General features: G+C 48.9%; 2 protein-coding genes, 1 long non-coding RNA gene and 2 other non-coding genes across 12 annotated transcripts in view; 3 read left to right on the forward strand and 2 right to left on the reverse strand.

Moving 5' to 3' along the window:
• The window catches only part of LOC118225979 (tripartite motif-containing protein 16-like), a 10,724-nt gene extending 7,679 nt beyond the window's left edge, over positions 1–3,045 (reverse strand). The window contains exons 1-5 of one of the 5 annotated variants that reach the window (XM_035415169.1): positions 2,516–3,045; positions 2,178–2,328; positions 1,454–1,496; positions 1,088–1,191; positions 1–4 (exon numbers count right to left, since the gene is read on the reverse strand). The exon at positions 1–4 is cut by the window's left edge and continues 87 nt beyond it. In XM_035415169.1, coding sequence (XP_035271060.1) covers positions 1–4; positions 1,088–1,191; positions 1,454–1,496; positions 2,178–2,272 — 246 coding nt within the window. In that variant the 5' untranslated portion in view covers positions 2,273–2,328; positions 2,516–3,045. The remainder of the gene's footprint in view (positions 5–1,087; positions 1,192–1,453; positions 1,497–2,177; positions 2,329–2,515) is intronic. The other 4 variants (XM_035415168.1, XM_035415167.1, XM_035415166.1 and 1 more) reach the window with 4 other exon arrangements.
• Positions 3,046–4,266: 1,221 nt separating this feature from the next.
• On the reverse strand, positions 4,267–11,653 carry usp46 (ubiquitin specific peptidase 46). Its single transcript, XM_035415247.1, has 9 exons — positions 11,223–11,653; positions 9,631–9,711; positions 9,275–9,488; positions 7,916–8,145; positions 7,641–7,717; positions 7,389–7,472; positions 7,015–7,212; positions 6,469–6,547; positions 4,267–5,997 (listed from the first exon to the last, which is right to left on the reverse strand). Exons 1-9 carry the CDS (start codon positions 11,256–11,258, stop codon positions 5,896–5,898), a joined length of 1,101 nt encoding a protein of 366 aa, XP_035271138.1. The 5' UTR covers positions 11,259–11,653; the 3' UTR covers positions 4,267–5,895.
• Positions 11,654–12,705: 1,052 nt separating this feature from the next.
• Positions 12,706–15,497, forward strand: LOC118224840. 4 transcript variants are annotated; one of them, XR_004764707.1, is made up of 6 exons: positions 12,706–12,826; positions 13,442–13,498; positions 13,979–14,148; positions 14,582–14,638; positions 15,014–15,300; positions 15,336–15,497. It is a non-coding gene; the product is annotated as an uncharacterized LOC118224840 (long non-coding RNA). The 4 variants fall into 4 exon arrangements; XR_004764708.1 differs by having other exon boundaries at positions 15,371–15,497; XR_004764706.1 differs by having other exon boundaries at positions 15,014–15,495.
• LOC118226650 lies at positions 13,573–13,689 on the forward strand. The gene has a single exon (XR_004765080.1). It is a non-coding gene; the product is annotated as a small nucleolar RNA SNORA26 (small nucleolar RNA).
• On the forward strand, positions 14,716–14,832 carry LOC118226651. The gene has a single exon (XR_004765081.1). It is a non-coding gene; the product is annotated as a small nucleolar RNA SNORA26 (small nucleolar RNA).
• Positions 15,498–18,282: the final 2,785 nt, after the last annotated feature.

Consider the following 18,282-nt stretch of genomic DNA (forward strand, 5'->3'; position numbering starts at 1 on the left):
GAAACTGTCAGGGAAAACACTGGGGCAACAGAGGGGCAATTAGCACTGTTCTGGGGGGTAACACATTACATTACATTCACAGAGCAATATACCTGCACTGGGGTAACAGAGGGGCAATTATCACTGTTCAGCGGGTAACAAGTAGCAATAAAACTACCCCAAGGCATCAGAGGGGCAATTAGCATTGTTCTGGGGGGTAACAGGGAGAAATACAACTCCACTGGGGTAATAGAGGGGCAATTAGCACTGCTCTGGTGGTAACAGGGAGCAGTGTAACTGCACTTTTTAGAAACCCCTTGGCAGTCCGTTATTATCTAGACAATATTATCTAACTATAGAGCCAGTTAGACGAAGCTATTTCCAAGCTACCGTGCAGCCAACAGGTTATAGATTCTGTTCCCCTTTATAGTAAATAGTCGGACAACACATATCTTGCGATGTTCAGTCTTTGAAAATATTACTAATTTCAAAGGATTTTAAACTTTTGTTAAGAAGCACAAGGTATAACCATAAAGGCAACAGTCACTAGCTTGACTAACTAGTTAGCAAGCTATTTAGCTGTACTATGCCTTCCCACAGTTCTGTAAATGTGGTCTGAGAAGAGAATGAAGCCATTGTGCAGATAGGCCCCGTCATGTGATGAAGCCACTGTGCAGATAGGCCCCTTCATGTGAGAAAGCCACTGTGCAGATAGGCCCCATCATGTGATGAAGCCACTGTGCAGATAGGCCCCTTCATGTGATGAAGCCACTGTGCAGATAGGCCCCTTCATGTGATGAAGCTGTAAAGCTACTATGGTTGTCCCAAGACCCTGTTACAAATCTCATCGGTTTTGTTTTTAACCAATCAGATGCAATCAGAAGAGTGATATTTGCTCATATTTTTTCTGTTTTGTTCAGCCCAGAATTTTTTTTGATCCAGGAAAAATATAAAATATTATTGCCTGTCCATCTGCTATCAAATTGAATGGAACTGGGTGGAACCACATGACCATGTTTCCATTATAGTTCTTATACAGTTCATTGGGTGATGTGCATGTATGCATATTTTCTGCAGACTGGTGACATCACAGGTGATCAAAGGATACTGGGTAATGTAGTGTGTCAGGTCATCTTCCAAGGCTTCTGCCACCACCTCACTAAGGGACTGGTACACCTGCAGAGAGCTGAAACCAGTCTCTGTACCACCACCCTTAAACACAGGCAAAGCCACTCATACGATACACACCTATACCTTTATACACAGATAAAAACACACATGAACTAACCATATACCATACCCGAACACATAGGCTGTATCATATACCCTTATACACAGAACATACCATACAACCATATAGAAAGACTGTACCATATACCCTAATAGATAGTCTGTACAATATCAGCAGGTGTGCTGTTTACAAAGACAAAAAATGTAAACTTCTTAAGAAAAGTCCAAGTGACAGGACACTCACAGCTTTCGGCTTCTGAGGCAGTTTGGGGCTCCCTGACTTCTTTCTGCATGATTTGGAGAGAACCACAATCAGTACACATACACACACACGCACACACACACACGCACGCACACACGCACGCATACACACACAAACACACACACGCACGCATACACACACGCATACACACACGAACACACACACACACACACACGCACACACACACGCATACACACACGAACACACACACACACACACGCACACACAGACACAGACACACACACGCATACACACGCTGCACACACACATACACACACACACGCATACACACACGAACACACACACACACGCGCGCACGCGCATACACACACGAACACACACACACACGCATACACACACGAACACACACGAACACACACACACACGCGCGCACGCGCATACACAGACGCACACACACACGCACAAACACACACACACCACACACAGACACACACACACACACACACACACACACACAAACACACACACGCGCACACACAGACACACACACACACACGCACACACACACACACACGCACACGCACACCACACACAGACACACACACACCTGGTGCGTGATGGCAGTAAAGAGTTCTGCAGTGATGGAACTGTGCTTTTCTCTGTGCTCTTGCACAATGCACCCACTCCCCCAGCAGGGGGCACAGTGGAGAGGCTGAAATGACATCATCCTGCAGATCACACCCACCTGCACACATCACAGTTCTGCCTCTCCCTGTCAAACCTGTTGGCGGCACTGCATGTGAGGACAGTGTTGATTGGCCTTTGCCTCCAGGTTTCCATGGCAACGTCGTCTCAGTGCTGCCCTGGACACAGACAGCAAGGACTGCTGTTATCACCTGAACAAACCATAATATATAACATAATTACATGAGACAGTTCTTCGGTGGCAGCAGCTCCATCCACTATGAATGGGATTAAAGCAGATTCCCTGTGTCCAGCAATCTGCACTTATAATTAAAATGTGCACTACCCACAATCCCATCTACCCCCCATCATGTCTCAGCATTGCCCCCTCAGACTTACCGTCTCTGCCGTAGCGCTCTCTGGCTCCAACAGCGGCAGACGTCCGAGGGGTGGGGGGTGTGGTTCTGTTCTGTCTGTACTGCTGTTCTTTACCGTGTTCTGCTCTTCACTCTGTTCTGTCTGTACTGCTGTTCTTTACCTTGTTCTGCTCTTCACTCTGTTCTGTCGGTACTGCTGTTCTTGACCTTGTTCTGCTCTTTACTCTGTTCTGTATGTACTGCTGTTCTTTACCTTGTTCTGCTCTTCATTCTGTTCTGTCTGTACTGCTGTTCTTTACCTTGTTCTGCTCTTTACATTGTGCTGCTCTTTACACTGTTCTGTCTGTACTGTGTTCCTGGGTTGCCTTGACAGCAGGTGTCTCTCTCCAGAGAAGTCTTCTGCAGCAGTGTGTTTAGCTGTTGCCATGGTGCTGTGAAACACCTGTCAGCAAGGGGAGGGGTCAGCTGGTCTGCAGCTACAACAGGAAGTGATGCAAGAGGTTGGTTTGTGTTCCAGTTTCACCTCCTCCTCTTCCAGGAACAAGGAACACCCTGTTGTGGCACATCTGACTGGGGGGGGGGGGTGCTCAGGTTCAAGAGGACACTTAATATGCTCTCACAAACACACACACACTACCTCACACACATATATACCATATACCATACACACACTCTCTCACACACACACTCTACCTCACCCACATATATACCATATACCATACACACTCTCTCACACACACACACAATCTACCTCACCCACATATATACCATATACCATACACACTCTCACACACACACAATCTACCTCACCCACATATATACCATATACTGTACACTCTCTCTCTCTCACACACACACACACAGTATTACACATGCACATACACACACAGTATTATATGTGCACACAAACAGTATTATATATGCACACACACACACACACACACATACCCACAGTATTATATAAGCACACACACTGTTTTATATATGCGCACACACACACACAGTATTATATATGCGCACATACACACAGTATTATATATGCACACACACAGTATTATATATACAGTTTTATATATGCACATACACACAGTTTTATATATGCACACACACACAGTATTATATATGCACACACACACTATTATATATGCAGTATTATATATGCACACAGTTTTATATATGCACACACACACAGTATTATATATGCACACACACACAGTATTATATGTGCACACATACACAGTACTATATATGCACGCACACACACAGTATGGTTGTGTGTAGATGACTGACAGGCCATGCCATGCACACAGTGTGTTACTTCCTCTCCGCTTGGTACATGCATTAGAGAACCTGGCTTGGGGGGAAGGGCTGACCTTTGACCCTGTGAGTATCACAGCGATCCACTATTTACGGCCCAGGCATCCAGCTCTGTGACCCTTCCGCCAAGGAGGCTGGGTGAAGCAGTGCACGGGACCCGCCCCTCAATGCATATTCAGAAGGAGACGGCGAATCAGAACCCACCTTTCCCAGCAGCAACAGAACCGCTGGACTCTCAGAGCACAGAGCAGAGCGCGACTCCAGGCAATGAGTGCAGTGTGCTCACTGTTCATCTGCATGGAAACGCCCTCATGCTTAAAGACTGAGGGAAGTAAATGCATTCTGGGAAGTGTAGTTAAGATTTTATGACAAAGTACACATAAGCATATGCACGTATCAATTGACTACCACAACAAAGCTGAGAATGGTTATGGGTACAGTAGCATTAGCCACACACAAGTTTAAAGTGTAGTTTTATTATCCCATTCTTTACAGAGTGTAACAGACTTGGCTTGTATTGTTACCCATGACAACACAATGGACCTCAAACAAACAAGTACACAAACATTTCTACTTTAGTGTTTTTTTTTTTTGTTTTTTTAAGTTTCTGGGTTTAAAAAATATTTTTTTTTAAAACAGTTCAATTCTCTATATACACATTTTTAAAAAATATTTCCACAAATAATATACATTTTATAAAGAATTATTTTTATAAGTGAGAAGCAGTTCCTCATTTGGCACATATCACACACACACATGCACACACACTCACACGCACACGCACACGCACACGCACACACAAGCGCGCGTCCACACACAGGCCGCTGGAGGATGGGCGTTCACAGAGCTGTGAAGTTTTGGGGCACCTTGTTTTCCAGTAAAGCTGGGAGTATATTTGCCGTGGAAACGAACTTTGGCTAGACTGTAAAAGCTAAGTGATGTGAAGCGACGCGTTCGCAGAACAGACTCAAATCCGCACGGCCTCCGCATCGCACTCATCCCCGCCGGCTGAAACAGCTGGAACATTTGCACACAGATGTAAAGGATCCCCTGCAGCTGGAACGTCTGCACACAGGTGTAAAGGATCACCTGCAGCTGAAACGTCTGCACACAGATGTAAAGGATCCCCTGCAGCTGGAACGTCTGCACACAGGTGTAAAGGATCCCCTGCAGCTGGTCTAAATTACCGTACGGGTAATTCTCTTTCTTTTCTTTTTTTGCAGCGCTAAATAAACTAACGCAACTTTAAAATCACAGACTTCCCTGTCAAAGTTTCTGCCCCTTTACCGCAGCCACTGTTGCTGCTCATGTTCATGTCGTCACTTCCGTGTTTCCTGTGGCTATCACAACCGCTGAATCTGAATAGGCGCCCCCCACTGGTGTGGAGAGTCACTACACAAACAATTTGAAAACGCAAGGATTATACACACGCGTGTTGGGCTGCGAGTTTGCCCAAGTTCGCCGCCTTATGACGTATATGGCTCCTATATGCAGTATAACCACTGTGTCCATTACAGCTCCTATATGCAGTATAACCACTGTGTCCATTACAGCTCCTATATGCAGTATAACAGTATAACACCCAGTTTGACCAGTATAAGAGTATCCATTGTAGCCAGTATAACTAGCATAGCCTCTATATAAAGTACAAGCACTGTAAGCAGAATACACACTGACACCATTTCAATGAGTGCCTTTCGGCTGAACTGCAGGAGGACCTTAAAATGACCTTTAAGACACAGGCCAGCTGTCTAAGGAGGGAGCGGATGAATGAAGAAATGAAGAAAGGGAGGGGGGAACAGACGAGTCTCCCTGACGGGGGCGGGCGCTGGGCACACCCGTTTGCTGCGGTCATTTGACGGTATTTCTGTTGTTTTTTTAAAGTGCCTTTCAGCTGCAGGTGAGGAGGGGCGGGGGCTACGGGGGGCGAGGATGATCCCAGAATGCCTAGCACACAGAGATGGGGAGCAATGTGCCACCAGGGGGCGGAGCCAGGAGTGTGGGCAAGCTTATTGGCACATGACTCAGAGAAACTCCCAGGCAGGGGGTGGGTTCCAGATGGGGGGGGTCCCTGATATTCCCCTACTATTCTCTGGACTGGTAGAACAGGATGTACCCCGACTCAGAGTTTTTGGAAATGTCGGAGGTCAGACCGTAGAACTCCTCGATGGCCTGGGCATCGATTTTCTGCACAGAGAGGGAGGGGCATGGGGAGAAAAGGGAGGGGCGTGGGGAGGAAAGGGAGGGGCATGGGGAGGAAAGGGAGGGGCGTGGGAGGAAAAGGGAGGGGGCGTGAGGAGGAAAGGGAGGTGCGTGGGGAGGAGAGGGAGGGGCATGGGGAGAAAAGGGAGGGGCGTGGGGGAAAGGGGAGGGGCATGGGGAGGAAAGGGAGGGGCATGGGGAGGAAAGGGAGGGGCATGGGAAGGAAAGGGAGGGGCATAAATACTAAATATTTCAGCAGCAGAGAAGCTCCTGTGTCCTTTAAAAATTGATTTAATGGACATGAAACTTTTGAAATTATTTTATGTCACTATAAATTATAAAGCCAAACACTACAAAGATAGTCACAGCAGTATAAATAATATATTTTACAGTCATAAAATATAACCTACATCATACAGAAAGCTTGTGTACATATATTAAAAAGCATTCACTGACCTCTACAATGTCATCGTCGAAGAGTAACCAGAAGCCGTGGCTCTTAACGATGGTGATGTAATGTCCGCGGTTTGGACCGCTACGGAGACAAACCATGTGACAGCTTCAAATAACGCCAGTGCATTACGCCACAGTCATAACTCAGCACCGGTACCACCACAAACAGCGTGACACTACACCTCGGGTGCCAGGGAGACAGTCGACACGGCAACGCACCACAACCCCACAACCAAACATCCAGTAATAAATACTCTCATATGATTAATACTCCTGCTTGAAAACGTGTGAGAGAAAGAGGGATGGGGAAGAGAGAGAGAGAGAGAGAGAGAGAGAGGGATGGGGGAAAGAGAGAGCGAGAGAGAGAGAGAAAGAGGGATGGGGAAGAGAGAGAGAGAGAGGGATGGGGGAAAGACAGAGCGAGAGAGAGAGAGAGAAAGAGGGATGGGGGAAAGAGAGAGAGAAAGAGGGATGAGGAAGACAGAGAGAGAGAGAGAGAGGGATGGGGGAAAGAGAGAGAGAAAGAGGGGGAAGAGAGAGGGTCGGTACCTGCCACAGTGGACGACCACGGCGACGAGGTCGTACATGCGGTCGAGGTTGCGGGCGTCGGCAGACGTGTTGAAGAGGCGGAGCTCCAGGGGAAAGACCACGCGATAGGACAGCTTGGTGTAGCGGTGCAGCTGCTCCATGTACTTAAAGCGCTTCAGGTGCAGAGCGAGGATCATGGGTAATCTCTTCACCCTCATCCTGACGAGACACACAGGAGGAGGAATCATCTCAAGCACACGCACACACACACACAAATACGTATATACACACACACATGCACGGTCACACACACAGACGTACGCACACTCACACACATATGTACGCACAGCCGAACACACGCACGCACAGAGAAACGCACAAACACACACACACACCGCTTCTGTGCTTCTTGCTTGCTGCAGCAGGTCTCACAGTAGTATTTGTATTCACTGCACAGGGTCTCTGTGTTGCTGAAGTCCCTGCAAAGACAGTTTACACATTTACACAGCATTTACACTGCAGTTACACAACACACATTTACACTTCAGTTACACAGCAGTTAAACTGAGGCATTTTCCTATCTTAGGCAGTGTGTTATGGAGGTGTTTTCCTACATTAGGCAGTGTGTTATGGAGGTTTTTTCTTACCTTAGGCAGTGCGTTATGGAGGTGTTCTGCTCAACATCTACAGAAAGGTCCAGGAAATCCTCATCCTTACTGCTCACCTGCAGGGGGGGAAACCAGCACACTCTAGCATACATCAAACACCAACCATATACATCAAACACCAACCGCGTTAAAAACAGTACGGCCACAGTAATGCAAGCAGCACTTCCAATCACTAACAATTCACACCCTTAAAAATGGGAACGTTCTAAAATCACTTCCAAAGCTGTGAATGTTTCAGAGGGGGTGGGACTTACTGTCTCACAGTTGAGGCAGCGCGTCTCATTGGTCAGCGTGCCCTGGAAGATGTCGTGCACCCAGGTGGGCTCGGCCTTGTTGTCCTCGGTGTCCATGGCGATGGTGCCATTGCGCAGACGGCCGTTGGGCTGGTCCTGTCGAGCCTCCTCCTGCAGGGTGTCCGCCACCGTGTTCAGCAGGTAGTTCAGGAACTCGTGCGCATCCTGCTGCATGTAGTTATCAAACAGGTCTGCAAGGGGGCGACAGAGAGGCTGGTCATCAGCCCTGTTTATACCCAAACTAGCTTTACTTTGTTATGGTGCATGCGTGTAGCATGGTTCACATGTAGAGTAGCCCCGCCCGCTCATCATAGTGCATGTGTACAGTAGCCCCGCCCTCTCCCCATGGTGTATGTATGCAGTAACCCCGCCCCCTCCCCATGGCGTGTGTGCACCATAGCCCCGCCCCCTCTCCAAGGCGTGTGTGCACCATAGCCCCGCCCCCTCCCCATGGCATGTGCACCATAGCCCCGCCCCCTCCCCATGGTGTGTGTGCAGTAGCTCCGCCCCCTCCCCATAGCGTGTGTGCACCATAGCCCCGCCCCCTCCCCATGGCGTGTGTGCACCATAGCCCCGCCCCCTCCCCATGGCGTGTGTGCAGTAGCCCCGACCCCTCACCATGGCGTGTGTGCACCATAGCCCCGCCCCCTCCCCATGGCGTGTGTGCAGTAGCCCCGCCCCCTCCCCATAGCGTGTGTGCACCATAGCCCCGCCCCCTCCCCATGGCGTGTGTGCACCATAGCCCCGCCCCCTCCCCATGGCGTGTGTGCAGTAGCCCCGCCCCCTCCCCATGGCGTGTGTGCAGTAGCCACGCCCCATCCCTATGGCGTGTGCACCATAGCCCCGCCCCCTCCCCATGGTGTATGTATGCAGTAGCCCCGCCCCCTCCCTATGGCATGTGTGCAGTAGCCCCGCCCCCTCCCCATGGCCTGTGTGCAGTAGCCCCGCCCCCTCCCCATGGCGTGTGTGCAGTAGCCCCGCCCCCTCCCCATGGCGTGTGTGCAGTAGCCACGCCCCCCTCCCCATGGCGTGTGTGCAGTAGCCCCGCCCCCTCCCCATGGCGTGTGTGCAGTAGCCCCGCCCCCTCCCCATGGCGTGTGTGCAGTAGCCCCGCCCCCTCCCCATGGCATGTGTGCAGTAGCCCCGCCCCCTCCCCATGGCGTGTGTGCAGTAGCCCCGCCCCCTCCCCATGGCATGTGTGCAGTAGCCCCGCCCCCTCCCCATGGCGTGTGTGCAGTAGCCCCGCCCCCTCCCCATGGCGTGTGTGCAGTAGCCCCGCCCCCTCCCCATGGCGTGTGTGCAGTAGCCCCGCCCCCTCACCGTTCTCCTTGCGCAGGCGGGAGATGAACTTCTTGGGCGGGATGACGCCCACCTTCTTCTTCTGCGTGGCGATGCTGTGGAAGAGGTCGGCCAGGCAGGTGAGCAGGTTCTCCTTCTTCTTCTGCTGAGCCTTGTAGGCCAGCACGTTCTCGCGGAACGGCCGGCAGAAGTACAGCGCCTGCAGCACCGAGTTGCAGTAGCACGTGTTGCCAAACTGCCGGAGACACCACACATCAAACTTTATTTAAACCTCAAACAGTTGACAGACCGCTCAGCTCCACCCACCGAGGACACAGATGGGCTTGCTCTGCCTGGGGGGGGGGGGGGGCATGGAGATTGAAATGACTGACACTTACGTTGACCAATCCGAAGTAGTGTTCATTGATTGGAAACTGCTCCGGACCAATGTCTTTCTCCAGGGCGGAGGCATTGGTGCCCTGTGTTAAAAGAGGAAACATCAGATATACATATGCGCAGATACACACACGCACACATACGCACGCATATGCGCAGATACACACATGCACAACATCAGATATACATATGCGCAGATACACACACGCACAACATCAGATATACATATGCGCAGATACACACATGCACAACATCAGATATACATATGCGCAGATACACACACACACACATACGCACGCGCACATACACACGCATGCACGCACGCACAGACACACGCACACGCGCGCACACACAGACAGTCTGCACAGGAAAAATATTGCAAAAATTGTATTCAATACAGTTTCACTGACAGAGTTTACATCCACAACTGACACCCTGCACATCCATTACTAAAAATAACCTAAAACCATAAAAGTTCTATAACTGAAAGATATAACCAAATAACCAACAGGTGGGACTAGAGGGGAACTAAGATGCAGTGGTTTTCCTGTCTGAGTCAGAAGATAGCCAGGAAAAATCAGTGCGTACAGGAATTAAACCTCACCAAATCTTTCTTGCCTTTCCAGATGCTGGTGAGGGTCTGGAGAGACAAGCAAACTACCTGTCCTGCCTCATTTTCTGTCTTATCTCATCATGGGCCTACACCTCGCGATTTTACTAGTTACTCGTGGCCTAAAAGCAGTTAGCAAAGACTAACAATCAATCGGATCTTGATCTGTTGACGTTTTTGCTTGGAAGTAACTGCAGCCTAACTGGTGACAGGTGGCACGACGTGTGCGTATTCACTGGCGTGAGCACCCTGCGTTGAAGAAGATCAGGCTTCGGCCAAACACAGCACTGCTGTTATTTTCACAATCGCATTTTCCACAATCCCCAGCGAATACGAATGTGTACTACGGCGTCCCCGCTGACTTGCTGAGAACATGTCATACCAGAACACGACCCCAACGTCTGGTCTAAATCTCTGGCTTTGATTTACTGCGCGTGCTTGTCCGGAACCCTGGCAACACGGGACGACTTTCAGCGCCTCCGCCGCAGAACGCAAGGCACCATTTAAGCACAGATTAGCCTAGTTCGGCTCCTGAAACGGAGCACTGCAAAAAAGCAGACAAATAGCGGCATCTTCAAATAAGTTCAAAAATATTTTTGCAGATAATCAAGCAGCATGAAAATTGGTCCAATTTTGAGACCTACTGTGACCACAACCAGTTGATAGTGTACTAATCGCGTCAGATCGTCAGCTAGCTAGCTAGAGGACTGCGTTTGTTAGCTAACGTCACGACTGGTGGCAGCCACTGACCCGTCTCACACTTCAGTACCCCAGTTTTACAGTGGCCTGGCGAAAGTTAGGCCAAATCCTGGACCACTTCCGACGCAATCGCAATTTATGAGCATCTTTAAAAGGCTCCCATAGTCTGATGCGTGTTGTACTGTGCATATTTTTAACCACGGGAATGACATCATTGTTAACACACAAGACGCAAGACTAGCTAGCAGGCTAGTTAACCCTGTTTTTAGGCATCGCATCACTTACCATATTACAAATGGAGGCGATGTTTCTGACAGTCATTTAGTTTAGAGAGTCCCCCTCACCGCCATCTTTATAAATTAAACATTATTACGAGAGCACGATGACGCTGGAAAAGATACTTCGGTCACAGCCAGGGGGCCAGACTGCAACCCACAGTTTTCAAAACAACCCCTGTCGCGACCACCGAAATCAGACCGGCGGGCGCGCAGTGGTTGCGAAGACTTGCAGTATGCACAGATGCAAACAGATAAAGGTCTAAAGTATCTAGATAAGTCTATATTACTGGGTAAACCCGTATCATTTCATTTAAAAAACAGACGGACGCGTAGATAGTAAACATCAATAGTCGCAGCAGGTTGCTGGGATTTGGATTACAATCTGTAAACTAGAAAAAACACATCCCGCCCACCAAACTAGGAAAGCGCAGCGGTTACTGTGAAGTCCATGGTTCTGTATCATAATGGACAGGGCGCAGAACCAATCATAAGCCAGAAAGGACTGGAGAATGGAATTCTGACCAATTAGATAGCCACCGGGACGGTATACGAAGTACGGGGAAGGTGTATGGAGTGTGAATAAAATACTGTGGAACTGAAGAGTGTGGGAGGGGCCAGGCAGTGAAGCACCCGGAAGTGCGCATATTGAGGGAAAAAGATCTTGCTGCCGATTTAACTCTAACGTAGAACGTAGAAACCAAGTTGATTTGACAACCAAAAAAAAAAAAAAACTTAATCGGTCAATTTTTTGTGATAATACATTTCATTGTATAGTTGATACTGTTCTAATGATTGTTTTGTCCGAAGGTTTTGGGAATATATAACGTTCAATACCTTTTTTATAACAGAAATGCAGTCGTGCCCCCGACCATTTTTTTTGTTGATGCAGCCTAAAAATAGCCCAGCTCTTTCCAACAGTCTCATACCACATTGAACTACTGTTTTAATGAAACCCTGACGCCCAACAAATTGTACAAAGTGCATTTTTGAATCTAAATGTATTTGAATATTTCATCATATTTGTGTTTCCTCGTGTATTTCTACTTACAGACCAGATTAGGTTTAGGAAACCTGCCCAGAAGTTTAAACACCACAGGTAGGACAGTCTGTGACTAGCGTCAAACGGTCAAGCGATGCAAAACCATAGACGTGCGAAACACAACTTGATTCAAAAATGCATGGTGGCCTATCTATAATATGGTTGCAAAAATGTATGTTTCCATGTACAAATGCAATGATTCGTACACAAGGTAGTCGGGGTGGATTGTCCTGTAGCCGTGGACTCCAGTCTTTCGCTCTACTGCGCTTGCGTTGGTTGCAACGGCAATATGGCTGCGCCCTAGTTTGGGCTTCATGCGCCAGTGAGCGCTAACCATAGCAAATCAGTGGGTGACGCCATGAAGCACTTCGTCCATATTTTTATACGGCACTGTTACGCTAATGCTAGCACACGAGAATAGTGCGCATGTCCGTAAGAGCCATGTTTCCCAGAATGCACCACGCCCGGCAGCTCATCTGCGCGCTTTATCACCCGGCTTCCTTTCATCTCGGCCGTCGAGGGGAGAAGACGTGGAGTGTCGCCGCTCCAATGGGTCCGCAGTTTTCAGGCATGTATGTACCTAGCTGTGCCTCCATTCTTAATAGTTAAATAAATACGAATGTTGTGATCCTTTTAATTGTACCTGACAGGAACTGACATTAGCTCAAGTATTATCGAGCTATTCTGCTGGTTAGAATTGCTTAACCTTTGCTAGGGTAGGTATGCCATAGGTTTGAGAAAAGTGAATTTAAATTTGTTGCATTGCTATGGATTAATTAAACGTCCAGTTAAAGAGCATTTCGCACTCCATACTGTGCAAAGTTGGTTGTCGCATATATTGCGGAATGCTTTTTAAGTGGACTATAAAGTGTATAGTAGCGTTCGCGGATATGGCTAACGCTAACCGGACCAGACACCACGTGTCCGTGCACGACCCAACGGGCTTGCTGGATTTAGCCTGATTATATTAGAGTAAATTTAGTAACACACACCGAGGGACGTATGCGGGCCAGAAGTTTGCAAAAAACAACAACATATGTCTACAAACACCCAACTTCAGCCAGCCCAAGTGTGTGCGTGTGCGCGTGCGCGTGCAGGAGCGATTTTGCTAGCTGGTCTTAATTTGTGCTGTTGAAATGTGTAATCTGTAATTTTTGTGTCCTAATGTTTCTAATCTGTGCCCTTAGTGTTCTGGGGGGTTCTGGAGAAGCGAGATCAACCCTGGATGTGTGGTGGAGTCTAGGGTAAGGACCCGTGGCTGTGTTGGGTTGGGTTGGGGTCCCGTGGCTGTGCTGTTGGGTTGGGTGGGGCCCCTTACATACCCATTTAAGACTGCTGTGCTTTAAATGGCTAACACAGGGGGGCAGAGTACCTCTCGCTAAAACCTGGGGTGCAGGATTAACCCTGCCTTCGGATCCTGTCGTGAGAAACATGTCTGCACACGTGGGCTCACTGAGGGGTGAGGTCACAGTGAAGGGAAGGTTTTTCACCGCTGTTCTAGAACTCCACTGCTTTGAGTCACCGGTAGTGGGTGTGACATCAGCATTAGAATGTTCAGTTGAGAACACTCTAATCACGTGTGTGACCTCTTAGAGGGTTGTGCTCCAGGGGGCTGTGTGAGAGGACAGAACATCTGCTCCTCTTTCACTCGATCGTGTTTTAGAAGACTCTGCCAGGTTTCTGCCTGCATTGTGACGTGAGCTGGACTCTGCTGTCATTTCCAGGGACCCAGAAGGGATGTTCCTGTTGACCAGACCAGCCAATCACAGCTCACCGAGAACGATGCTGCCGTAGGACAACGCCAGTCCAGGCTAGCTAACTGCAGCTCACAGAAAGCAATGCCGCCAAAGACAGACTCCAGGCGAGGCTAGCCGATCACAGTTGGCTGTGAGTGGTAAGGATTTGGGGTGTTGCACTGGGAAGCTGATGAACCCCTTAAAGCTTTGCCCAGTCCAGGCTGTCTGTGCTGGGACTGGCCAACACAGGGGGGGAGAGAGAGCTCCTCTCTAAAACATGGAGCAGGGTTCCCATCTCTGTCCCACGTCCTGTCGGGAGGGACACGCCCACTGCTGCATATGACTGGGGGCGTGTGTGTGTGCGCAGCGAAGCTTTGTGAATCCCAAAACGGGCCTAGGGGGTGGGGTGTTAGTGGATTCATTCCAGTCAGCTGCCAGTTTAGGCCTTGGACTCTAGCCTGTCACTGACTTCCAAACTGAAGTGGCCAAAAACCTGCAGACACTGTGGCCCTCCAGGACTGGAGTTAAACCTGCAGGCACTGCGGTAATCTGTGGTTTTTGTGTCCTAATGTGTCTAATCTGTGCCCTTAGTGTTCTGGGGGGTTCTGGAGAAGCGAGATCAACCCTGGATGTGTGGTGGAGTCTAGGGTAAGGACCCGTGGCTGTGCTGTTGGGTTGGGTTGGGGTCCCGTGGCTGTGCTGTTGGGTTGGGTGGGGCCCCTTACATACCCATTTAAGACTGCTGTGCTTTAAATGGCTAACACAGGGGGGCAGAGTACCTCTCGCTAAAACCTGGGGTGCAGGATTAACCCTGCCTTCGGATCCTGTCGTGAGAAACATGTCTGCACACGTGGGCTCACATGCATTTTAAATGTGTCTTTGCCCCTGATTGGCTGAGTACGCATGCATTTTAAATGTGTCTTTGCCCCTGATTGGCTGAGTACGCATGCATTTTAAATGCGTCTTTGCCCCGATTGGTTGAGTACGCATGCATTTTAAATGAGCCCTGCGTATTTTCTGCAGGTAAGGCCCTCTCGCCCTGCGGACTGTCCCGTCAGAGCTGGAAGCCCAACCCCAAATGCCCCACCCCCACCCGGGTCAAATCCTGGCACAGAGGGACACAGTGCTGTTTGAGATCGTCGCATGGAACCCCACACACACACACGCGCGCGCACACATGCACAGACACACGCACACACACACACTCGTCCTGACATCTATGTGTGTGGCGGTGGAGACTAAGCTGATGTAGTTTCTGAATGGTGATGCTTGTTCTTAGCGCACTGGGCAGCCAGCGGTCTGATGTACAGGTAAATCTAAAGCTCTGACTGTCCAGGGTGCACAGGTAAATCTGAAGCTCTGACTGTCCAGGGTGCACAGCTAAATCTAAAGCTCTGACTGTCCAGGGTGCACAGGTACATCTGTAAAGCTCTGATTGTTTCACCCTATGAGCACGATGGTGAAGATGACTAAACAGAACAAATAATAAATTTCAGTTAATGGAACATGTCGTCTCCGTTGTCTGTCCTGTCCATGCCTTTTAAATAAAGTTGGTTCTTTTTTGGCTGTTCTGTGAGATGCAGCTTCACTGATGACTCATAGTGGCCATTTTGTGTCCTGGGTGATGGTGCCTGTACCATGAAAGGCAGAAAAGTGCAGGGAGTTAGGGTGAGCTGGTATTGGGGGGGCTAAGGGTGAGCTGGAATTGAAGGGGCTAAGGGTGAGCTGGTATTGGGGGGGGGTTAGGGGTGAGCTGGTATTGGGGGAGGGTTGAGGGTGAGCTGGAATTGGGGGGGGTTAGGGGTGAGCTGGTATTGGGGGGGGGGGGGTTAGGGGTGAGCTGGTATTGGGGGGGCTAAGGGTGAGCTGGAATTGGGGGAGGGTTGAGGGTGAGCTGGAATTGGGGGGGGGCTAAGGGTGAGCTGTTTGTACATTTGTAAGTATTTAGGCAACTTGTCTCATTGCTGGTTGAATGCTGGTGTTTTTCCACAGTGCAACTGTGATGATCATCACTGACAGGGCAGCAATTAAGTATTTTTAGTTCTTAAATGTTTAAAACCTGGACTGAATCTTTCAAACAACCAAAAAACGTTACGGCGTTACAGAAATCTACATAAATCACGCAGGCGTGCATCCACACATACAGCACAGGGTTACAATGGCTCTGTGTTTGGGGTAGCACAGGGTTATAGTAGCTCTGTGTTTGACACAGTTACTGACATGAAAAGAAGACTGGTTCAGTAGGTGCACCCCAGAGGAGGTGCTTGGTTGGGTGCACCAGTCTGTTCCAAGCCTGGGCCATGTCCCAAACAGCTTACTTGCCTACTGAGTATGCTTGCTGAGTAGCTGGATGAAAAAATATAAAAGAAGAAATATTTAAAAAATAAAATTTTCTTAAAATCCCCGGAGGATGTTGTTATTTCCGGGGTTCCGCTGAGCACATTCGGGAGCCTGCTTTGCAAGAAGGAAACGGCCATTTTGGTCCCATAAATACAACTGGCCTTTTGGCTGCATTTTAAAGCTGTATCTTGTGATAATTCTCGTCCTCTAGACTTCATTTCCCTTTGTTAGACTCCCATAATGACCACCCTCGCTCTGTCACACACCTCCCTCTCTCCCTGTTGATATGCGATGCGGATGTGAGCTGGGCCCGTGTGTTTTAAGTGTTTGCATTTCAATAAGAAACCCGGCCTGTGTTCCTCTGTGGGGGAGAGAACCCAGGGAATGTTCCGCCGCCTTTGGGATGTAAATCAGGCGGCTAAACAAACAGCGCTTCATTTTCCCTAACGCACTAAAAGGCAGAGCCCTCTGAGCCATAATGGAGCTTCCCTGTTTCAGCCAAGCGCTGCAGTTCATTCTGAGCTGGGCGCAATGTGCGCACGACCAACTGTGAATTATACAGCGAAGACAGAACACGCGTTTCAGAATAACAGCAGCAAGCGTTCGCATCTGACATGACGCGGGCAGTACATCTTAAATACAGATACAGATTACAGTAGAAATGTGACTGCAGATATTTCTTACACCTGAGAGACAGTCTACCCCTGATATAATTACACTGTGCAGGTATGTCTTACACCTGAGAGACAGTCTACCCCTGATATAATTACACTGTGCAGGTATGTCTTACACCTGAGACAGTCTACCCCTGATATAATTACACTGTGCAGGTATGTCTTACACCTGAGACACAGTCTACCCCTGATATAATTACACTGTGCAGGTATGTCTTACACCTGAGAGACAGTCTACCCCTGATAGAATTACACTGTGCAGGTATGTCTTACACCTGAGACACAGTCTACCCCTGATATAATTACACTGTGCAGGTATGTCTTACACCTGAGAGACAGCCTACCCCTGATATAATTACACTGTGCAGGTATGTCTTACACCTGAGAGACAGTCTACCCCTGATATAATTACACTGTGCATGTATGTCTTACACCTGAGACACAGTCTACCCCTGATATAATTACACTGTGCAGGTATGTCTTACACCTGAGAGACAGTCTACCCCTGATAGAATTACACTGTGCAGGTATGTCTTACACCTGAGAGACAGTCTACCCCTGATATAATTACACTATGGAGGTGTACGTCTTAGACCTGAGAAAAAAGTAAAGAGGAAACTTGAAGATTTTTTTAATGACCAATATGCAGAAAACAGAAATTTGGATATGTTGATATGTTAAGGAAAGCATACATTTATGTTAATGCTAATTTAAGGAAAGTCTGGTGTAAATGAATAACAGCCTTACTTGTGATGTATGGCCTACGATGGAGACCTTGTCTCACTGGATGATTGGGGGGTGGGTGTGTGTGTGTGTGTGTGTGTGGGGGGGGGCGCACTATCCAGTCCAAGGGGAATGATGTGTACTGCAGCCAGCAGACAGCCACGCCCCTCTTCCTGTCACCCAGAGAAAAAGGGGGTGGGGTACTTCCTCCTCCCCCAGTGTGCTGCTCATTGGATGTGTATTCCTGTAAGCCAATCGCCTCCTTTCATTTTGGGACACTGGTACAGAGCCCAATACACACCCTCTCTCAGCCTAAAGGGGTGGAGCCTGAGGGGACACAGTGATGTCATAGTGTGTGTGGTGAATGGGTGGAGCCTGAGGGCACGCAGTGATGTCATAGTGTGTGGTGAATGGGTGGATCCAGAAACACGTTGCCTCCATCCCAGCTATCAGCACAAGCTAACAAAAACAGTGCAGCAACTTAGCACTGACCAAGCCAACAACTACTACCAGTGATATAACATCATGCGACACCTGCTGTATAAATCCAGCTGG

The sequence above is a fragment of the Anguilla anguilla genome, chromosome 4 (genome assembly GCF_013347855.1).
Source record: "Anguilla anguilla isolate fAngAng1 chromosome 4, fAngAng1.pri, whole genome shotgun sequence".
Taxonomy (NCBI): Eukaryota; Metazoa; Chordata; class Actinopteri; order Anguilliformes; family Anguillidae; genus Anguilla; species Anguilla anguilla.